The 25,449-nt window shown below is 33.7% G+C and overlaps 1 protein-coding gene across 1 annotated transcript in view; it reads right to left on the minus strand.

Annotated features, from left to right (window-relative positions):
* Positions 1–25,449, minus strand: part of CNTN5 (contactin 5) — a 1,400,310-nt gene that overhangs the window by 782,440 nt on the left and 592,421 nt on the right. The window contains exon 5 of the mRNA XM_027581317.2: positions 8,649–8,764. Within this exon, the coding sequence (XP_027437118.1) occupies positions 8,649–8,703 (55 nt within the window). The 5' untranslated portion in view covers positions 8,704–8,764. The remainder of the gene's footprint in view (positions 1–8,648; positions 8,765–25,449) is intronic.

Genomic DNA, 25,449 nt, shown 5'->3' on the forward strand with positions numbered 1-25,449 from the left:
AATAAAACTAAATTCAAGTACACTCCTCTGCCAAACGCACACCTCCACTAACAAGGATAAATTAAAGTGTCTTCTGATTAATTACATGTCTAATACCACCAGTGCACAGCTGATAAGAGTCAACTTGTTTTTTTTTTTTTTTTTTTGCGCTGAGGTAGCCTCTATTATCATCATGACTTCCTGGGGACTGATACAATGTACACATATATAATTTCAAAATGATCACAGAGAAGCCATAATCCATTTCTCTTTCTCAACTGCAGTAGGGCCAGTCAGACTTAATATTATCAGGCATCTGTTTTCTGTAACACTTCTCTTCTCATTTCCTTTTAAAGTTCTTAGGCAGCACTAGTGGTGGTGACAAAGTTCTGTGCTATTACCCCACTGGCACCAAGAAGAAGGAGACGATTTGTATAAGCTTATCAATGACAGACATTCTCTGTTCAATAGTTTATCATCTTCTTAGCAAAAGGAACAAACTGTCATCTGTCCAATAAAATGAATTTAACTCAGTGAAGGAGAATGAGGTGAACGTGGAGGGAAAGATGTGTGGGTTTTTTTTTTATTATTATTATTTTATTATTACGTTATGTTAATCACCGTATATTACATCATTAGGTTTTGATGTAGTGTTCCATGATTCATTGTTTGCGTATAACACCCAGAGCTCCATGCAGTGCATGCCCTCTTTAATACCCATCACCAGGCTAAAGCAGTACAGCTTATATCAGAGGCATCTGCAAGTAATTCAGGAAAAAGGAACTAGATGTAATTATGTCAGAAGAAAGTCAGTGTAACTCTGAGAACTGAGTTTCCTCTCTTGTCTCCCCTCCATGCTGTCTGATATATTGAAATCATTGCTATAAGAAGCAGCCTTCTCATTATTCTTAAACTAGTTACCATCTATGTGTCCTTGGGTATGTGATAGAACCTCCCGAGGCCTCATCTCTATTGAGAACAAATAATACTTTACTTGCCAAGGTATAAAGAATCAAGCCACATGATCTCCAAATTATTTTTAATCCTAAAATTTTTTAATTTAGTGAGGGAGATTTTTTTCAATGTAGATGAGCTATAAATATATCTAATTTTAATAAACTAAATATTTTTTCTTAAGTTTATAACTTCGATAGAAATGCATAAACAGATTTGAGATGTTGCAAACAATATGCTGGTACTGGGGAATGAAAAAAGAATGCTTTTTCAAAATCCTTCAACCAAATGATCCTTCAACCACATGATAATGTGGGTAGTAATAACTGCATTCTAGCCTATTCTAATAATAAATAATTAATATTTGTATTTGACATATTTCACATGCACATCTCTCTTAAGCTTAGTGTCCTACCAAGCTGTTTTATTATATTTCACAAAAAGAAACATATTGTTAATGATTATTATAATACAGAATTCTAACTATTAAATATTTTAAAAGAAATTAGAATAATTACTAGCCACATTCCCAAAGGGGTATGATAATTAAAAAAACCCATTAGATAGGATATTCTGTAAAACAGAACAGAACAATTTAAACCCTTTATTTTTTGTTGTTGTGTTTGTTTAAACATGGATATTAAATGAAAAGCAATTAACAGAACCAGCAAATGTCAGTAAAGTTGCTAATAAATTCAAAGAAGGTAAATCCTGTACCATATTGCTTCCTCCCAATTGCTGCTTCCATACACATTTGAAGGATAATAAATCTTTGAAGAATCATTTTTAAAGAAAACAACATGAATTTTGACAGAGAAGTGGTTGAAATGTTGATAACTTTTGTATATACGTACAGAACTAGGCTATACTAATTATGATTCCTTCCCCAATTTCATACATTCTATCAGGAAATTCTTAGATTTTATTCAAGTGAATTTATCTTATATTGATAAAAATAATTTTACTGATTTTTAAAGTTTTTTTCAAGTTCAGCTAATGAAGTTAGACCACAGTGTTCACACTGTCACTGTATCTGAAATAAAAAGATACAAAGAAACCTTTCATCTTCTTTATTGTTAACTAAAACAGAATTATTATTTTCATATAAAATATTCATAGATATAACAAATTACATGGTAGAGCTCAAAAATGGGCATGGATATATCTTATTGCTGTATGCACACTTTATTTGAATCGCTGTTGAGGTATGACTGATACACAATAGCTGTACATATTTCATGTATACAACTTGATAAGTTGGGAATAAGTATACCTCTGTGAAACCATCAGCATAATCTATGCCATAAACATATCCATCATCTCCAAAAGTTTTGCCTGACCTTTTAATTTATTATTATCATGTTATTTTATTTATTTATTTTATTATTTTATTTTATTTTGTGGTAAGAACACTTAAAATGAGATTTACCCTCATGGAAAATTTTTAAGTCTGCCACTTATATAAAGAACCTATAAAGAATCTAAAATAGTCAAATTTATGGAAGCAGAGAGTAGACTAGTGGGTGCCAAAGAGCTCGAGAGAGAGGGGAAGAAAGAAGGTATTATTCCAAGGGTTTAAAGTTTAAACTATGCAAAATGCATACATCCTAGAGATCTACTGTATAGCACAATGCCTAAGTTAATATACTGTGTTCTTCAATATCTTTAAAGTGTGCTTTTGCAAACTATTCTCTTCAAGAGGTGGAATCCACTTTTTTACTCCTTGGGTCCTGTTTCGGCCTTTGTGATTTACTGTGGTCAATGAGACAATAACAAACATGACACAAAGGCTTGAAAAGTGCTCGCAGATTGGGGTTTATCCCTACTTTTGCTTCACTTATCTGAGCAACTGTGTGAAAGAGCCTGGGCTAGACTAAGAAAATCAGAGACATGATCAAGCCATTCCCATTGCCTTGGCTAGTAGGAGCCAATTACCAGGAGTGTGAGGCTAAATACATTATCCAATACTACTCTTTCAAACCTCATGAGGACTGCAAAGATCCACTAAACCTGCCCAAACCAGAAGAACCACCAACCTGACACTCAGAATTGTGGGAAATAATATTTGTTGTGTGCATGTGTTTGTGTGTGTTAGTACATTTGAGGATGGTTCATTTTGCTGCAAAAACTAACTAATGCAATATACAATCAACATGTATATTATGTATTCTGTAGATTGAATTTCTGTAAATAGTAATTTCTCTAGGCTTAAAACACATCCACAAATGTACAGACACACACACTTTTGAATTTTTATCTTTTTGAAGTTACCTGCCATTCTTTCTTTTGACTGGTTCAACTTCCCAAAAAACAAAATTTACTATAATTGTCCAATTTTCCTCCTCTACTAACCATTACACAACTCACTGTCATAAGATTAATGTTTCCACTACTTCTTTTTTTGTTTTGTTTTTAAATTTTTATTGTTATGTTAATCACCATACATTGCATCATTAGTTTTTGATGTAGTGTTCCATGATTCATTGTTTGTACATAACACCCAGTGCTCCACGCAGAATGTGCCCTCTTTAATACTCATCACCAGGCTAACCCATCCCCCCACCCCCTCCCCTCTAGAACCCTCAGTTTGTTTTTCAGAGTCCATCGTCTCTCATGGTTCGTTTCCCCCTCCGACTTACTCCCCTTCATTCTTCCCCTCCTGCTATCTTCTTCTTTTTCTTTTTTCTTAACATATGTTGCATTATTTGTTTCAGAGGTACAGATCTGTGATTCAACAGTCTTGCACAATTCACAGTGCTCCCCATTGTTTCCACTACTTCTTAACTAAAGTGCATACTTTATGTGGATTCCCTCAGCTTGTATAGAATGTTCTTTTTCTGTTGAAGGATTCTGTCTATTGCAGAGTCACACTTTACATTTAGTTTTTGTGTCTCCTTGGCTTCCTCTTTCTTTGACAGTTTCTCCAATATTCCTAGTTTTTGATGACCTTCAAATTTTTGAGGACTACCGGCCAAGTATTTCATAGAATGTCTCTCATTTGGGATTTGTCTGATATTTTTCTCATGATTAGACAGGGGATATAGATTTTAATGAGGAAAATCACAGAAGTAAGGTGCCATTCTCATCACATCATATCAAGGGTAAATGTTATCTTTGCTGATGTTGACCTTGATCATCACTGGGTTGAAGAAGGTATATCAGTTTCCTTCTCTGGAAAGTTACTTTTTTTATCCTCCTTTTCCACTCTGTAGTCTTTGGAAAGAAGAGTTTCTATGGACAGCCCACATTTAAAGGAGGGGAAAATTACCTTCCACTTCCTTGAGAAAAAGTGTTTTCATAAATTATTTGAAGTTCATCTACATGGGGAATTTGTCTATCCTTTTGATTAATTTGTTTATTCATTAACTTATTATACAAATATGGGCTTATGGGTAATTATTTTATTCTTTGGGTTATAACTCATGCTTCATTTTCTTGCTCAAATTTTTTCCAGTTTGGGCCATTGAGAACTTTTTCAGTTCCTTTGACATTCCTGCCTCATTGTGTTTGTTTTTTGTTTGTTGCTTTGTTTGTTTTAGCACTTCTTTACTTTCTGTTATTATAAGATACTCCCGGCTGGTCAAGTACACTTCCTGCCCCAGCCCTAGAGTTAGTCCTTCTTCAAATAGCCCTGATCACTTCAACTGGAGAATAGTATTAGAAACCAAGATCTCAGCACTTTTTGTATTGATTTCTACTATATAGTACATTGCTTCTAGGCTATCTCAGATGACAGAACATGATACATGTGTGGTGTATATATATACACATTTATACTTTGGTTTTTTTTTTGTTTTGTTTTTTTAAAGATTTTATGTATTTATTTGACAGAGAGAGAGAGAGCACAAGCAGGGGGAGTGGGAGAGGGAGAAGCAGAGTCCCGGCTGAGCAGGGAGCCCGATGTGGGGCTCGATCCCAGGACCCTGGGATCATGACCTGAGCCGAAGGCAGACGCTTAACGACTGAGCCACCCAGGCGCCCCACATTTCTACACTGTTAATGTAACCATCTATATCTACGTTAAACTAAACATGAGTTCGTACTGAAGTCTCCAATGCTAATCCATTACCACAGGGATCATTCTAACCTCCTCTTGTTTATCTGTGACCTCCTACTCCAACAGTGAGAAACTTGGCTCCCACCCTCCACCATCCATTGACTTAATTGTTCAATTTCATGTATAGTGGGTTTAGAGTTGCTAATAATAATATTATATTACCAAAGTACAGGTTATTTAGTGGTTTTTTTTTTCTTGCTTTTACTTTTGAAGATTCATTTCCATAATTACTTAAGTCATTACCCTTATCCCCCACTGCCCCAAGTGAAGTTGTTTCATACATTTGTAATATAGTTAGATTGTCATATTCTGCCTTTCATTCTGGAATCCTCTAACCTCCTAAATTATTATTATTATTTTTAATTTGTGTACATTGATGTTTAATTTGTGTTATAAAGTTCTGTTGGTTTTGATAAATGTTTAATGACATGCATCCACCATTACAATATCACAGAGAGTGTTTTCATCACCCTAAAAAATACCTTATCTTCATTCACTTATTTAATCATCCCCTTGTCCCAACCTCTGACAATCAGTGATCTGTACAGTTTCTATAATTTTCCCTTACCAAAAGCTCACTCAGATGGAATCATGCAATATCTAGCCAGTTCAGACTGGCTTTTTTCAATTAGCAATATGCATAAAAGATTCATCCATGTGTATGAATGGTTTGATCCTTTCTTTTTACCACTGAATAGTATTGAATTATATGAAATTTACACAGTTTGTTTATCCATTCACTTATTGAAGGGCATCTTGGTTGTTTCCCATTTTTGATGGTTGTTAATAAAGCTTCTATAAACTTTTCTGTGCAGGTATTTTGTATGTGCATACATTTTAAAATCAGGTACATGTCTAGGAGTCCAGTTGCTTGATTATATGGCAAGACTATCTAGCTTTGTAAACACAGCCAAACTGTCTTCCAAGATGGCTGTGCTATTTTGCTTTTCTACCAGCAATGAATAAACATTCCTGTTTTCTATATCCTCACCAACAGTTAATACTGCTTTTACTTTTTGTGTCTATCTGGATCTTAACCATTTTGATATGTGTAGTGGTATCTCACCATTGTTTTAATCATCAGTCTCTTTTTATTTTTTTATTTATTTTTTATAAGATTTATTTATTTATTTGATAGAGAGAGATAGCAAGAGCAGGAACACAAGCCGGGGGAGTGGAAAAGGGAGAACCAGGCTTCCCGCTGAGCAGGGAGCCTGATGTGGGGCTCTATCCCAGGACCCTGGGATCATGACTTGAGCCAAAGGCAGACATGTAATGACTGAGCCACCCAGGCACCCCTCATCAGTCTCTTTTTAATACAAGGCTGTAGATCACTACACAGGCTATCAATGTTTCATTGCTTTTAATAGTCAGTTTGTAAACATAGGGTTGTATAAGAGTTCTACATTTCTTAGTGAAACACACCCAAGATAATCTATTCATTAAAAAAAAAGAATAAGTAAAACAAACAAAGAATACAGTCTTGGACTTCTCTTATTTCTTTGATCAGTTTTGCTGGTTCAAATAGCAGCAACAACGTAAAATGTGTTCATGATGCATAGCTTAATTACCCTCATTTTCTGAAATAGTAATCAGGTTACTATACCAGGTAGGTCCTATAATGTAATACTTATAACAAAAGCAATAACCAGAGAAAACCTAACGAATAAAATACCAAATAATAAAATATTGAAGTGAATATTGAATGTAAGTATCAACAACTAACAAAAACATAAAAGCTGTACTTCCAAAATAATTTGTTAAAATAAGAAGATAAAGGTGAAAGAATTTTTTGAATATAATTAACCTTGATAATATTACCTTGCAAGTATCTAACCAATTTTTAAACAGGACCCTGGCATCATGACCTGAGCCGAAGACAGACGCTTAACGACTGAGCCACCCAGGCACCCCATACAGATGTCTTATCTTTTGGAACTGTCTATAATATCTAAATAGTAACTTACCTCCAGACTTAAGCTTGTTACTCTTATCTTACAATGTTTCATTTTACTCTATGGAGACAGCAGCACCTTGATTACCTTATGAACTGGAAATCTAGTGATTGTGTACACTGAGTATTTTCATGTTTTGAAAATGAGTATTTTCACCTCAGACTGAGTATTTTCAAGTTTCCACAACCAGAGTAGAATACCTCATCTGAAGTGACTATTTATTTGGGAGTATAATGTACCAGTACAAAAAAATAAAACTTTGGAGTGATATAAATTACAATTCTCCCTCCAACTATCATTGTCAAATTAATAAATAAAAAAAAAACACTAGATTCCAGTTATATTTAAATTTTGGATAAAATAAAATATTGCATGGAACATTCTAGAACTTAATTACTTGTTGTTTATTTGAAATTCAAACTTAACTGGACAACCTGTCTTTCATCTTGCAAGCCTACCTCTATTCCCTTTAGTTAATTTAATTTGAGGAAGATGGCATTGAGACAGTAAAAGAGAAATAAACTGGATCACTGGGGAAGATGCTAATACCGTACAGAAAGAAAATAGGATAAAATATTTGAAGACTATTTACTTCTTTTTAAGGTAACCATAATATTGATGGACCAGGGTTTTCATTTAACTTTTAATGCTTTTTGTTCATGTTTTCTTACTTTTTCATGTTTTCACAGATGTATCTACCAACGTTTTCTAGAGGTTTCATCTTACCTTCCCTGTCTCTTCTTAAACCTGTTTTTCCCTATAAGCAGTGGTGCTTAATACATAATAATAATAAATTTAGAATTGTTTTGTTGTTTTTGCAGTTAATTACTAGTATTTCAACAAAAGAGGCTTTTATATATCTTCCAAAGGCATTCAGATACATGCAAATATGTTAGTTATTACATTTAAACATAAAACATGCAGTTATAACTGAAATAATAAATTAATCTAAATTGAGGATTCCTCTTTGTTTTTAAAGAAGACTCATCCATCATACATAGTTGAAGTTACATACATAGCACTTAATAAAACAACATAACTATTGAGTTAAATCAACCTATAAATGTTACATGTATAAGCATTTGCATCATCACTACCATTTAATTTCTAGACATTCTTAAAAACTTATGGCATATTAATTTTTAGCATTAATATAGTATTATTCCAAAGAACATAAACTACTTTTTCAGAGTAAAAGATATCATTTTAGATCCAAGATATAGAACAATAAGATTGATCAAAACAAAGTTAGATAAACTGAAACAACCAAACAAATTCATTGTGTTGGAGATGGCTTTAAATGTTTGTGTGTGTGTGTGAGTATAGTAAATCCAGCATGATTCTGTCTTTATATGGTAAAATTTAGCATTGTAATGAGACATTTTTACAATTACTTGCTGTAAATGATACATATATATTACTCAGTCTTCTAAAGGCTAATAATAGCTTACATTGTAAATGAAAGCCAATGAGGTGGGAAGGATACTCATTTTATTAACGTTCATACAGTATTTTCCTAGGTACCTTATTATATTGAATTGCTTATGACTTTTTGCAATGTTAACAAAACTTTAAGAATTGTTTTTCTTTCTTTTGCTGAAAAGTATAACTTCTGATATAAATTTAAATGAACGCCTGAGGATATTTTGTAATGAAGACTTTAATATATTTTTGTTATTTGATATGTACAGCAAGATTCTTACCTGAAAGACACCCAGCTACTGACAGAAACAGAATTAGTTTCCAAGAGGAAGCCATCCTTGGTTACTAGGGTATCTTGTGTCTCAGTGTGTTGAGCAGTTTCTCATTAAAGAATGCCCTGTTGAAATAAATAACAGTTTTCAAAAACTGAAAAAACAGAAAAGTAGACAAACACAAACCAACTCAAAAATATCACAGTAAAATGATAAATACCTCTTATTGCAAAGGTCAGATTATATATACTTGGATATTGACAGCAATAATAAAATGCATTAAAATTAATCTAATGCACAACACAAAAACTTCAGAGAAGTGATAAACTTTCCTTAACACATTTATTTATATTGAATACTCCCTTACAGAAAATAAAAACATCAGGTTCTAATGGGGATGATTTTTCCTCACAGGGAATGTAGAATAGCCATATTTATTACATTAGACAAATTATTGGACTAGAAAAATAGGGTAGAAAACCCAGTTATATTAATATATACTCCTCTGGTCTAGAACATAACGAATGATCAGTTAGCCAAGTGATTTTACACATTGTGACTGTAGCTCATCTAAACCCCCACAGGAAATTTCCTCACTTAATTATTAATGTCAACTGCCTTTGTTTATAACTCCTGTGATTATCTGCACTGTGTTATATATCCCTCCTTTGATATTTCTCTCAGCATCTTTTGCTAGCCAGAATCTGAAGGAAATATTTTTTTGTGAATATTTAACATTTTTGTCTAATGGCATTTTTATAACAATGATGAGTGTAGCACATAAATATTGTTTGGTTCCATTATTTGTCTTGAAAGATATGATAAACATAAAAAGTATAAAATTCTAGCATGAAACTTCCTGCAAGAACTTGATAAATGTGCATTAGAAATTCCTATAATATACAAGTAACTTCTGAGTTTTCAAGTGTCAGTTAGTGGTGTACTTCTTAGCTCAAACTGATTCAATTGGGACATAATTGTACAGTGTGCTAATAATTTTTAAATAACAATTGCTTCTTGGTAACTGTTTCCATCCTATAGACTTAGAAGTTCAGATTATCTCTACATTTTAGAAAAATTCTTAAATATATAGGCAAGCATGTCCCCACCCCCCCCACCTCTGGCTAGATAATAATTTGATATAGTCATACCCATACAGGGAAATCTATTAGTGAATCTTTACCTGAATAATGTTAGTCTCATTTCATTTATATTTTTAAGTCTAAGCCTTGGTAATCTATTTGAATTACATGGTTAGAAATCACAAGTGGAGAAGAAAGTTAATAACAACTAATAATGGCTAATTTACAGCCATCTACCAAAAAAAGAGAATTTTCACTCTTTCTTCTAAGAAATATCAGAAACAAAGACAATTTGAAGCACAAAAAATACCTTATCACTAATTTTTATAATTAAATAAATTTTCATCATTTATATACAGTTTATTTTACCAGAAAGGAAAAGAAGAAACTTAGCAGTTCTCACACAAATATTAGAGAGACTCAGAGTTGCTAGAACTACAGCTATGATTCATGAGAACTGCACATGTGAATTAGTGAATTTTCAACCCATGTTGAAATGGACTTTTCTCAGATTGTGAAATCTGAGACATTGATATAGTTTTGCTTCACTTGTTTTGATGAGCTTTTGTTCAGTCCATGTCCCCCAAACTGGTATTTTCCCTATTTGCAATTTCCTCTGTTGTGTTAACCATTCTTCATCAACAAATGCAAATGTTTTCAGAGCACTTACATGCTGTACGTTGGGAGAGTCAAAGAGAAAACACACACATGTGCACACACATACATACACATATACCACAGAAGTTTATCACAGGCTATGAATCAAATAAGTGGGATACTGTAAATATACTACTAATATAGAGCTATTAGAGGGAGAATCTATTCATAAAACTGGCAAAATTTGGGAATAAAACAGAGGGCTCTTCAGTAAAATTTCAAGAAGACATTGATCTTGGACAAATATCGTATTGTTGAATGGGACAATGCAGGGAGATTAACAATGAGCACATGAATAAATAAATCAATATCAGAGATTGATCCATACTATGATAGAATTAACAGAGAGTAAAGAGACAGTCAGAGGATAGACGGGGCTACTTTAGTAGGGCTTCACAGAAACAATTTCTGATAAGATGACAGTTGAGTATTACTGTTTTCAACATGTCATTATTGAATAATCCTTATGTATATAACCCAGGTACATCTGTTTTTTCAATTCTTAAAAAAAATGGTACACTGAATTTTATTACTAAAAGAAACTAAAAATCTCTTCAAATAAAAAAAATAGTGTGTGTGTGTGTGTGTGTGTGTGTGATCATTTTCCAGCATTAATGGTTGCTTAATGGGGCTAAAACACAATCATAGATCGTTAAAAGCCATTCTTTAAGACACCTAAAGATTATTTTCCTTTCCTTCTTTTTAATTATCTCTCTCAATTTTTTTTCTCAAGTAAAAAGTAAAATAAATTATCTTTAGGTTCTGAAATATGTAAACTTTTTAAATAGTAAGCAAACAAAAAAGTCCCAACAATATCCTTAATACCACAGATATTAAGAAAATGTTTTCTTTTCTTTATTGTTTTAATTCCACTATAGTTAACATGCAGTGTTATCTTAGTTAACACTGTAGTGATTCAACAATTCTGTACATTATTCAGTGCTCATCATGGTAAGTGTACTCTTTAATCCCCATCACCTATTTCACTCATCCTTCCACCCACCTCCTCTCTAGTAGCCATCAGTTTGTTCTCTATAATTAAGAGTCTGTTTACTGGTTTCTCTCTCTCTCTTTTTTTCTTTGCTCATTTGTTTCTTAAATTCCACATATGAATGAAATCACATGGCATTTGTCTTTCACTGACTGACTTATTTCGCTTAGCACTATACTCTCTATCTCCGTCCATGTTGTTACAAATGAAAAGATTTCATTCTTCTTATAGCTGAATGATACTCCATTATATATACATATATACCACTTCTTCTTTTCCCATTATTGATAGACACTTGGGCTGCTTCCATAATTTGGCTATAGCAAATAGTGCTGTGATAAACATAGTAGTGCATATATTGTTTTGAGTTAGTGGTTTGTATTCTTTGGATAAATGCCCAATACTGTGATTACTGGATCATATGGTAGTTTTATTCCATTCTTAACTTTTTGAGGAACTTCCATATTGTCTTCCATAGTGGCTGCACCAGTATGCATTCCCACCAGTAGCACAAGAGGGTTCCTTTTCCCACATCCTTGCCAAGACTCGCTGTTTCTTATGTTGTTGATTTTAGCCATTCTGACAGGTGTGAGGTGATATCTCACTGTAGTTTTGATTTGAATTTCTTTGATGATGAGTGTTGTTGACCATCTTTTCATGTGTCTGTGGGCCATCTGTATGTCTTTGGAGAAATGGCCATTCATGTCATCTGCCCATTTTAATTAGTTTATTTGTTTTCTGGGGTGTTGAGTTGCATATGTTCTTTATATATTTTGGATACTAACCCTTTATCAGATATATCATTTGCAAATATCTTCTTCATTCTGTAAGTTGTCTTTTAGTTTTGTTGATGAAATATGTTAACGTTTTTATATGCCTCTCTTGAAAACACAATTATTCTCATGACTTTAATAAAGTGCTTGTATCAAAATAATAAAATAATGTAATTATGCAGACATACAGTATATTAAGTTCCCACTACATGTCAGGTTAAATTATAATCAGTTAATAAATTTTACTAAAGAACACCAAGATGTATATTTAGAAATACCTTAATGGAGACTGGCAGCTGTACAAAAACTGTTGTTCATCAAAAGATTGAAAATCCATAAATACTAATTGGGGAACCACTAATCAGATACAGTTTTTAAACCTCACATTTTAAAAGTTTATTTCAATGTTTAGAATATAATTATCACTGTTAAATGATAGTAATAATTAGTGATACTATTATCACCTGTGATAGTTAAAGAAAAATGTATGAAATGGCATCATATTACTTTGCAAATTTTTACTTGAATTATTGTAAATATTTGCAAGTAAAGGAAAATAAGTAGGTATTTGTATTATCATAAATTTTGAATAATAAATACATTGTGCAGTTGAATGTGTAGGTAAGTACTTAAAAGCATTGCATCTTTTTTTTTTTTAAAGATTTTATCTATTTACTTGAGAGAGAGAATGAGAAAGAGAGAGATCATGAGAGGGGGGAGGGTCAGAGGGAGAAGCAGACTCCCTACTGAGCAGGGAGCCCGATGCGGGACTCAATCCCAGGACTCCAGGATCATGACCTGAGCCGAAGGCAGTTGCTTAACCAACTGAGCCACCCAGGCACCCCAAAAGCATCACATCTTTATTGGAATTCTAAATAGAAATGCTGAACATGTGTTATGTAAAATCAATTAAGGGATGATATGTTGCTATTTGAATAAAAGTTTTTTTAAAAAAGATGTACATATTAAAACTGCCTTGTGAATGATACTTAGATGTGTGTGTAGAGAGAGCGATTTCTATTATTTCCTGTTGATCTCTCTTTCTAGTTCTCCAGCAATGATTTTCTACTTATAAGCTATTTTAAAACATAATTATAATTTGAAACGTAAATCAGGCTATATCATATCCCTGTTTCAGGGGCTTATTCTTAAAATCTAAATTCCTTATATAGTCTGCAAAATGACATATATAGTCTAGTCCTTGCCTAATTTTCTGACTTCATCTTCTAGCACTCTAGACTCCATTCCCACAACACTGACTTTCTTGCTGCTCCTCAAATATGCCAAGCACTCATTGTTTCCTTTGCCTGTACCCCTCCACCATCAGTTCTTCCCAGACTGGATAACTTTAAATCATTAAAGGTTCTACTCCTCAGGCTTTTCTTGATCTTTCTTCTTTTTTATTTTGTTTTATTTTATTTTATATTTTTATTATTATGTTAATCACCATACATTACATCATTAGTTTTTGATGTAGTGTTCCATGATTCACTGTTTGCGTATAACACTCCATGCAGAACGTGCCCTCTTTAATACCCATCACCAGACTAATCCTTCCCCTCAAGCCCCTCCCGTATAGAACCCTCAGTTTCTCAGAGTCCATAGTCTCTCATGGTTCGTCTCCCGCTCCGATTTCCCCCCCTTCATTCTTCCCCTCCTGCTATCTTCTTCTTTTTTCTTTTTTAAACGTATAATGTATCATTTGTTTCAGAGGTACAGGTCTGTGATTCAATAGTTTGATCTTTCTTCTTAAATAGGAAGTCCCTCCCCACCCCACTTCCTGTCAGCCCTGTCACTGGTTTTTCATACATTACCCTGCCTTATTTTTCTTATAAATTATCAGTGCTTGAGGTTTTGCTATTTATTTATTTTCTTATTAATTATCTTTTTCTCCTACTGGGATGTGATGTCATGAAAGCAAGAATTTTTGTCTTGTTCATTATTGTAGACTCAGCATCTAGAACAGAGCATGTTTGGTTTTAATAGTTATATGATTATTATTTTTGAATAATAATTATTGGATAAACTGGAATCTCTGGTAAATAAATTATTTGAACAAAGCAACACAAGAAGAAGTTAATACTGGCAGCAGCTACCATTTGTAAAATTCTATGTGCTAGGCATGATATTATGCACTCTACCTACACAACCTCCATAAATTAACTTGACACTTTTTATTGATTAAGATAACTTGCCCAAGATCCCACAGCTAGTGAAAGTCATAACTGCGGTAAAAATAATGTTGACCTTTAAGAACCATCATCTCTACAAAACTTCACAATAATATCTACAAAAGTTTCTAGAAGCTCTCCTATCTGACATAATTGGGACTGGTACTGAGTGAATTTAAAACAATAATTAAAAAAAATAATACAGACATACCTTAAATGTTATAATTTAACTAATCTGATTTAACTCCATATTTTTTGGCCTATTTTATTATATAGGACTGAGTTTTTTTCTGTGTATCAATATTCTGATGGAAAAAATCCTATCTTTTATCTCAAATTATGTATTATTACTATGTAAGTTCTGCCTGTAACACATCATATACAATTTTGAATTTCTTCCAAGTGTTATAATGCCATGTGAAGTGGTCTGATGATAGCATCCTAGAAGGTTTTTATTTTTATACAGTTGCCTCATACACACCTATTTTTATAGCATTTCCTAAGTCACTTATTTTATTGAGTTTGTTCAAGATATTAGTTTTTGTAGTTTTAAAAATCTTTTTTTTCCATAGAACCAAATGCTCTCACTGTTGGTGCACTCATATGACATTAACCTGAATAATATGTATTTGAATTACCTAATTACATCAACAGGTACAACTTCCATAAACAGCATAAACACAACTGAATTTTGGTAAGTATGCAATTTACATAGTGACAGTGAGTAAACTACAGATAAGCCCACTTAACCATCAGCATTTAACTTATTCTGAATTATTTTTATTTATGGACACAATAAAGGGTGTTACTTGGCAAATTAGAACAGAGGAGTAAAAGTGTTTCTACACTGATTGGCATGTGACAGGGCTACAATATGAGGGATCTGGATGTAAATTTTGGTAAAAGAAGTAAAATAATCAAATATATCTTTTTTCTGTGTACCTTTATGCTACATCTCAACCATGACTCTTTACTAAAAATGGAGCTGGTGGCACTTTTGCTTGGAAGATATCCTTTATTTATTTTTTTTTATGTTATGTTAATCACCATACATTACATCATTAGTTTTTGATGTAGTGTTCCATGATTCATTGTTTGCATATAACACCCAGTGCTCCATGCAGTACATGCCCTCTTTAATACCCATCACCAGGCTAACCCATCCCCACCCCCTGCCAGAACCCTCAGTTTGTTACTCAGAGTCCACAGTCTCTCATGGTTTATCTCCCCCTCCGATTTCTCCCCCTTCACTTCTCCCTTCTTACTATTGGAAGATATCCTTTAAAGGATAAGCAAAGATAGGACCAAACTCAAGGGGGGAGGGGGCATTAAAAGTCTTTTATGGGGAATTGTATTTTATATGTCCTTGAAGTGCCTTTGGACAAAACAACCGGCAACAGATAATAAGATGCAACAGAAGATATAGGCTCAGTTGGTTAAGCATCTTCCTTTGGCTCAGGTCATGATCCCAGGGACCTGGGATCAAGTCCCACACTGGACTTCTTGCTCAGTGGAGATCCTGCTTCTCCCTCTCTCTCTGCAGCTACCGCTGCTCGTGCACACGCTCTCCTTCTCTCTCTCTCTCCGGCAAATAATAAATGAAATCTTTTAAAGAAGATCTAGCAGAAAACAAATTTTTAAAAGTAAAGAAAAGAAAACTGTGTGTGTTGGTCTTGTTATGTTTGCTATCATATATCCCTTGAGGACCAAGCAGCAATGCCAGGAAAAGAGACTTCTTGCTTTCAAACACAACCAGAGTGAGTTGTGATATTGTGAATCACAAGAAAATAAATTGCACTTTTTTTTTCGTGGACAAAGAACTATGGGTTGTAGATAGAAGATGGAGTTCACAGTGTTTACATAAATTCGGAGGTTTGGTTTACTACAGTGTGTAGTTAAGCATGGCTGTGGTCTATTTTCCTCATCCTTTTAAGTTCAAAAACTTCCTTTGACTTCACAGAACCTACTTCATGGAAAGAAAAACAGTAAATATTTAAGAAGGAGCAGCACTAGTCTCTGAGACTTCAAGTCAACTTTGTAATTTTAGTTAAAACAGAAGAGTAGAGAAAAATATACCTCAAGATTATTTAATAATATAGAGTGCCCTTAACGGAGATGGGAACCGAAAAGAAAAAAAAAAAAAAAAAGACCACTCTAAGGAACTGGTGCCCGAAATATTCCATGATTCCCATTGGCTATTGATTGGTACAAGGAAAGTGTGAAGACAGAACCATAGCAGATTGATCTGACACTAACCTCCATGTAAATTTTGGCAGGACTCGCGTTGTGTCCCGATTGTGAATATCATTCTATGGCCAGGTAATAGAAGATTTCCTTTTCCAATAATTTGGAAACTAGACACGATGACAAAGCTTCCTTCTTAAAATAATACAAAGTATAAAGCACTTTAAAATGTCTAAATGCATTAGTTTAGATGGAAAAACTTACTAAAGAGCAAAATGAGATAAAAACAGCAAGCTGAGAAATGGAGCTAACTTTTACTGTTAGGTCATTTATCAAATCCCTGTGAACTTCACCTTGGTGTTCATGACTTCTCTGAGAGTTTGGGAACCAAAATCAAAGTCTAGGGCCCACAAGGGTGGGTGTTCAAATAGGAAACTCCATATATCTAGAATCCCAAAGGGTTTCAAATTCATTTTTGGGGTAAACTAGAAACATCCCTCCAGAGAGTTATTCTACCCACAGAATAGGAAAAGAAAAATTTCAGGCTGTTGGTGGGAATGCAAGCTGGTGCAGCCACTCTGGAAAACAGTATGGATGTTCCTCAAAAATTTGAAAATAGAGCTACCCTATGACATGCAATTGCACTACTAGGTATTTACACCAAAGATACAAATGTAGTGATCCAAAAAGGCACCTGCATCCCAATGTCTATAGCAGCAATTTCCACAATAGTGAAACTATGGAAAGAGCTCAGATGTCCATGGACAGATAAATGGATAAAGAAAATGTGAGCTAGCTAGCTAGCTAGCTAGATAGATACAAAAACACACAATGGAATACTACTCAGCCATCAGAAAATGAAATCTTGCCATTTGCAATGATGTGGATAGAACTAGAGGGTATTATGCTAAGTGAAATAAGTCAATCAGAGAAAGGTAATTATCATATGATTTCATATGTGGAATTTAAGAAACAAAACAGAGGATCTTAGGGTAAAACAAGGAAAATTAAATAAGACAAAATCTGAGAGGTAAACAAACTATTAATTGAATTTAAATAAAAAAAATTCAGTCTTTGCAAATGGCAAGATTTCATTTTTTGATGGCCGCATAATATTCTATTGGATCATAGGGGAAAAGAGGGAAAAATAAAACAAGATGAAACCAGAAAGGGAGACAAACCCATAAGAGACTCTTAATCTCAGGAAACAAACTGAGGGTTGCTGGATTAGAGGGGGGGTGGGAGGAATGGGGTAGCTGGTTGACGGATATTGGGGAGAGTATGTGCCTTGGTGAGTGCTGTGAATTGTGTAAGACTGATGAATCACAGACCTGTACCCCTGAAACAAATAATACATTACATGTTAATAAAAAAATCTCAGTCTTAAACCATAAGACTAGATGGAAAGAGAAAAGAAAATTTCATTGTGAAAAATTCATAGTCAATATTCACAATATACACAGGAAAACAAATCACTATGAGTGACAGTCAACAGAAACAATAAGTCAGAATCAGATTTGCAAAGACTTTAGATATTTGGCATTTCAGACAAAGTTTATAAAACAAACATATATGATTTGTTTTTAAACATAAAGGAATTGGCATTATGAAAAAGAAGAAACAAAGATAAAGAAATGGTCTAGAATGCAGCACAGAAAAGCAAATGGATGGAAAATATGAGAGGAAGGTAAACAGAATGGAAGATATAGTAAGAATATCTTATATATCTTATCAGATTTTCAGAAAGAGAATGGGATGAAGCAATATGTGAAGAGAGAGATAGTTACTAAAATTTTCCATAAGCTGATACACCAATTTTAACATTCAGAAAGACCACAAAAACCCAAGAAGAATAAACAACCAGAAAAATTATAATGAAAATGCTGACCACCAAAGACAAGAAAAAAAAGCCAGAGAGAAAAAGAGGCGTTAAATATAAAAATAAGAAAACCAGACTCTCTGTTGACTTAATAGCAATAATGGGATCCAAAAAGATTGGAATAATGTGCTGGTAAGAAATAACTGTCAATATATAGTTCTAAACCTAGTGAGAGTTTCTTTAAGGGACAAGAGTTGAATAAAGCTCTTTTCACTTATTCAAAAACTGAGAGGTCAAATACATCTTAATAAATCTGGGAAAAAATGAATTTGTCAAAAATAAATCTTTATTGAGAATAATACTTAAAACGATATTCATAAGATAGAAGGAAAAAAATAATTGCAGAGGTAATCTCTGAAATTAATAAAGGGAACATAATAGAAGCTAAATCATAATGTTTGAAATATACCAGGAACTGTTGCTTTGGAAACTCATTTAACACATAGAACTCTATGAGATAAAACTATTATTTTCATTTTAAAGATGGGAAATCTGAGGTATAGAGAGGTTAGGTAAATTTTCGAGGATTACACAGCCATTAAGTAAACTTGATATTTATATCTAGACAGTCTGAGTGCAAAGACCATGACTTTAAACAACACACTATACTATCTGAAAAAATAAGGAAAAAATATGGTATGAGGGCAAATTTAAGAAAAGACTGCCTTAAAGGGTCTTAGTAATGATTTTTTAGATATGACACCTAAAGCACAAACAACAAAATAAAAAAAATAAATAAACAAGTGAAACTGCATCAAACTAAAAATATCTGCACAGCAAAGAAAAACATCAACAAAGTGAAAAGACAACTTACAAAATGGGGAAAAATATTTGCAAGCCATATATCTGATAAGTGGTTAATATCCAAACATAACTCACACAACTCAATAGACAAAAAACAAATAACCCAGGGTGGGGGGGATGGGGTGGCTGGGTGACAGACATTGCGGAGGGTATGTGCTATGGTGAGCACTGTGAATTGTGTAAGACTGTTGAATCACAGACCTGTACCTCTGAAACAAATAATACATTATATATATGTTAAAAAAAAAGAAGATAGTAGGAAGGGAAAAATGAAGGGGGGGATCAGAGGGGGACACAAACCATGAGAGACTATGGACTCTGAGAAACAAACTTACAGAGGGCATATACTGAATGGAGCACTGGGTGTTATACACAAACAATGTATCATGGAACAGTACATCGAAAACTAATGATGTAATGTATGGTGATTAACATAACATTAAAAAAAATAACCCAGTTAAAAAATGGACAAAGGACCTGAATACACGTTTTTCCAAAGAAGATATATGAAAGAAACGCATACATGATAAGATGCTCAGCATTCACTTGTCATTAGGGAAATGCAAATTAAAATTATAATAACCATCACCAAAAAGACAAGAATTAACAAATTCTGGCATGGATGTAAAGAAAAGGGAACCTTTGTGCACTGTTGGTGGGATTGTAAATTGGCATAGCCACTGTGAAAAATAGTATGTACTTTTAAAAATTAAAAATGTAACTATCATATGAGCCAGAAATCTCATTTCTGGCAATACATACAATAGAAATAGTAACACTAACTCAAAAAAGAAAAGATATTTGCACCCTCATGCTCACAGCAGCATTATTTACAATAGCCAAGACACAGAAATAATCTGTTTGTCAATGGATGAATAGAAGGAAATGTGATATATGTACACAATGAAATATTCAGCCATAAAAAATGAGGAAATGTTACAATATTGATGGACCTTGAAGGCAGTATGCTGAGTGAAATAAGTCAGAAAAAAACTACTGTACAATCTCATATATGGAATCTAAAAACCAAAAGAACAAAAACAGCCAAACTAAAAACATAAAAAAAAAAAAAAAATCAGACTTGTGGTTACCCGAACCAGAGGGTGGGGGAGGAGAAATTAGAGGAAGGTTGTCAAAGCTACAAACTTTTAGTCATAAATAAATAAATGACTAAACAAACTTTAGTCATTTACTAGGGATATAATGTACAACACGGGGTACATTAGCACTGTATAGAAATATAGTTAACACTGTTGTATGGAAAGTTAAGAGTTAATCCTAGGGTTCTCTTCACAGGAAAACTGTTTTTTCTTTTCTTTTTTTTTTTAGCTGAACCTATTGTGGTAATTATTTTACAATATATGTAAATCAAACAATTATGCTATAACTTAAATTCATACAGAATAATATGTCAATTATTTCTCAAGAAAACTGGAAGAAAGAATTGGAAATAAAGAGAAAACATTGCATTAATAAAACAACAATAATCATGTCTTGTAGGGTAAAAAGTAAAGCAAATATAAAATTAAAATATATGAAACTAGTAGCATATACATCAAAAAAGAAGTGACTAAAGTTAAATAGTTTAGCAGTTCATATCTATTCAGAAATAAAGATATTAAATTTAGATTTTTATAAAATATCTATGTTTTCCCAGGTAAACTGATGAACAAATAGAAATTTGTCAGAAAACAAATCTGGATTCATCATAAATATTTACCAATTCCCACTTTTTGCTAATGAAAAAAATTATATATTTAAAACTCTTTTACACAGAATATAACACATAAACAACTTTCCACATTTCCTATAAAGCAGAAACCTAAATTTTTTTAGTCTAACTTTAGAGGCTCTCAAGATTTTGATTCACACTATGTATGTTGTCACATCTACTACTCCACCCCAAACATTTTGAAGCCCAGTTACATGAAATATCTTTTCATTTGCAAATTCATGCTTTATATCTTCCAGAAAATGCTCACATTCACACCCGTCAGTATAAAATTCCTTGTTTCAAAATATCTAGTTGTGAAAGAAATAAACAAATTACTAAGTTGCCTGATTAAGGACAAGGGCAAAATCCTAACTGGAGAATGGATTTAGAGTAGCCAGCTGCAAGAATGGCATCATGGCTGCAAGTTAATGCTCAGGAGGGAGAAGTAGGGAATCTAGGCTATGAATTACAAAGATTTAGATGTTAAAGGACACATAGGCCTGAGAAAGGAGCTTGAATTTTATTATATACATCATAATAATACAAATAAATTATTCCTTTCAAATAACTCAAATTCTAAAGTTCTCAGATATTTTCCAATAACATCTAATTTTCCCATATGAAGTACACAGAAACCATTATCCATTTTACAGATTAGACAAACATTATGAAAAAGGGATGGGCTTGCCTAACACCTCACATTATTGAAAGTCAGCATCAGGATTAGCTCTCCTGCCTGCTGATCCCTGGTGTAGAGAGCTAAATAATATCTGCAAGTTGCCTTTTTCATTTTCTACTGATGAGAAAATATTCTAAATTCAGAGATGGAGAATTAAAGAAAAGATATTTTTACATGTTTTAGGAGAGATGCATCTGAAAGAGAGGAATGACATGTGACTTGAAGCCTGTTTTTGATTTTTTTTTGTTTGTTTGTTTTTTTGCAATAAGAGGGTCTCAGTGAAGAGTAAAATGTGTAAATAATGAAAAAGGAGACCTGGGTTATTGCATTCTGGAAAACAAACCAATGAGGGCATATGTCCAGGGTTCCACATGAGCAAGTAAATTAACTAAGTTCTATGTAAAAGAGTTTTAAATGTATAATTTCAGGTGTATATATTTCTCATATACCAAACAGTGGGAGGTGGTAAAGGTATAAGATGAGTATAAATTTGTTTTCTGGGGAATTAAAGTTAGTATCTGAGAGGGAGCTCTGACAGATTGACAGGTAGAATAATATAAGAAGACACTTAGGAAATCCAAAAGATCTTGAGTCTCAAAAGATTTCCTTTGTATAAAAACAATGTGATATTAATAAGATTTTAGGCTCATGGTCTCTAGCAAGAAAGATGGAACCAATATTAATCCTGATATTTAATTTTCTTTTAATTCATTCAAATACGAAAATAAGAGACTCTTAAGTTTTTAATTTTAATTCCAGTGTAGTTAAAATGCAGTGTTATATTAGTTTCAGGTGTACAATGTAGTGATTCAACAATTCTATACATTACACAGTGCTCATCAAGATAAGTGCATTTTTTTAATCCCCATCACCTATTTTAGCCATCCCCTCACCCACCCACCTCTGGTGACCATCTGTTTGTTCTTTATAGTTAAGAATCTGTTTCTTGGTTTATCTCTTTTTTCCCCCTTTGTTCCTCTGTTTCTTAAGTTCCACAATGAGTGAAATCATATGGTATTTGCTTTCCCTGACTTATTTCACTTAGCATTATACTCTCTAGATCCATCCATGTGGTTGCAAATGGCAAGATCTCATTCCGTTTTTATGGTTGAGTAATATTCCAATGCATAAATGTGAATAGATGTGGTATATATACACACCATATACATATACATATATATATATACACACACACAATGTATGCATGTATATGTATATACCACATCCTCTTTATTCATTCATCATTGATGGACATTTGTGCTTTTCCATAGTTTGACTATAGTAAATAATGATGCAATAAATATGAGGGAACATATATTCTTTCAAATTAGTGTTCTGTATTTTGGGGTAAATACCCAGTACTGTGATTACTGGATCATGCGGTAGTTCTATTTTTAACTTTTTGAGGAACCTCTAAACTATCTTCCACAGTGGCTGCAGCATTTTGCATTCCTAGCAACAGTGCAAGACTGTTTCTTTTTCTTCACATTCTCACCAACAATGTTGTTTCTTGTTTTTGATTTTAGCCATTCTGACAGGTACTGTAGTTTTGATTTGGATTTCTTTGATGATGACTACTGTTAAGCATCTTTTCATGTGTCTGTTGACCATCTGTATGTCTTCTTTGCTGAAATGTCTGTTCATGTCTTTTGTCCATTTTTTTAATTATTATGTTATGCTAATCACCATACATTACACATCATTAGTTTTTGATGTAGTGTTCCATGATTCATTGTTTGCGTATAACACCCAGTGCTCCATGCAGAACGTGCCCTCTTTAATACCTATCACCAGGCTAACCCATCCCCCCACGCCCCTCACCTCTAGAACCCTCAGTTTGTTTTTCAGAGTCCATAGTGTCTCATGGTTTGTCTCCCCTTCCGATTTCTCCCCCTTCACTCTTCCTTCCCCTCCTGCTATCTTCTTCTTCTTCTTCTTCTTCTTCTTCTTCTTCTTCTTCTTCTTCTTCTTCTTCTTCTTCTTCTTCTTCTTCTTCTTCTTCTTCTTCTTCTTCTTCTTCTTCTTCTTCTTCAACATATAATGTATTATTTGTTTCAGAGGTACAGGTCTGTGATTCAATCTTACACAATTCACAGTGCTCACCACAACCCATTTTTTTAACTGGATTATTTGATTTTGGGTGTTGAGTCATGTAAGTTCTTTATATATTGTGGATACTAACACTTTATCAGAGAGGTCATTTGCAAATATATTCTTCCATTCCATAGGTTGCCTTTTAGTTTTTATGATTGTTTCTTTATCTGTGCAGAAGCTTTTAATTTTGATGAAGTCCCAGTAGTTTATTTTTGCTTTTATTTCCCTCACCTCAGAAGACATATGTAGACCGATGTTGCTATGGCCGATGTCAGAGAAATTACTCCCTGTGGCCTCTTCCACGATTTTTATGTTTCAGGTTTCACATTTAGGTCTTTAATCCATTTTTATTTTATTTTTGTGTATGGTGTAAGAAAGTGGTCCAGTTTGATTATTTTCCATATAGCTTTCCAGTTCTCCCAACACAATTTCTTGAAGAGACTGCCTTTTTCCCATTGCATATTGTGCCTCTTTTCTGGAATATTAATTGACCAAATTATCCTGGGTTTGTTTCTGGGTTTTCTTATCTGTTCCATTGATTGGTGTGTCTATTCTTGTTCCAGTACCATAATGTTTCAATTATTACAGCTCTGTACTATAACTTGAAGTCAGGAATATTGTTACCTCCAGTTACATTTTTCTTTTTCAACATTGTTTTGGCGATTCAGAGTCGTTTCTGGTTCTATAGAAATTTTAGGATTATTTATTCTAGTTCTATAAAAAATGCTTTGGGCATTTTGATAAGGGTTGCATTAAATCTGTAGCTTGCTTTGGGTGGTATGGACATTTTTTCTTTAATTTTTTTAATGTTATGTTAATCAGCATACATTACATCATTAGTTTTTGATGTAGTGTTCCATGATTCATTGTTTGTGCATAACACCCAGTGCTCCACGCAGAACGTGCCCTCTTTAATACCCATCACCAGGCTAACCCATCCCCCACCCCCTCCCCTCTAGAACCCTCAGTTTGTTTCTCAGAGTCCATCGTCTCTCATGGTTCTTCTCCCCCTCCGATTTAACCCCTTCATTCTTTCCCTCCCGCTATCTTCTTCTTTTTCTTTTTTTAACATCTATTGCATTATTTGTTTCAGAGGTACAGATCTGTGATTAAACAGGATTGCACAATTCACAGTGCTCACATTAGCACATACCCTCCCCAATGTCTATCACCCAGCCACCCCATCCCTCCTAACTGCGACCATTCCAGCAACCCTCAGTTTATTTCCTGAGATTAAGATTTTCTCATATCAGTGAGGTCATATGATACATGTCCTTCTCTCATTGACTTATTTCACTCAGCATAATACCCTCCAGTTCCATCCACGTCGTTGCAAATGGTAAAATCTCATTCCTTTTGATGGTTGCATAATATTCCATTGCATATATATATATACCACTTCTTCTTTATCCATTCATCTGTCAATGGACATCTTGCCTCTTTCCACAGTTTGGCTATTGTAGATATTGCTGCTATAAACATCAGGGTGCACGTCCCTTTCAGATCCCTACATTTGTATCTTTGGGGTAAATACCCAGTAGTGCAATTGCTGGGTCATAGGGTACCTCTATTTTTAACTTTTTGAGGAACCTCCATACTGTTTTCCAGAGTGGTTGCGCCACCTTGCATTCCCACCAACAGTGTAGGAGGGTTCGCTTCTCTGCATCCCTGCCAACATCTGTCGTTTCCTGTCTTGTTAATTTTAGCAATTCTGACTGGAGTGAGGTGGTATCTCATTGAGGTTTTGATTTGGATTTCCCTGATGCCAAGCGATGTTCAGCA

The sequence above is a fragment of the Zalophus californianus genome, chromosome 11 (genome assembly GCF_009762305.2).
Source record: "Zalophus californianus isolate mZalCal1 chromosome 11, mZalCal1.pri.v2, whole genome shotgun sequence".
Lineage (NCBI taxonomy): Eukaryota > Metazoa > Chordata > Mammalia > Carnivora > Otariidae > Zalophus > Zalophus californianus.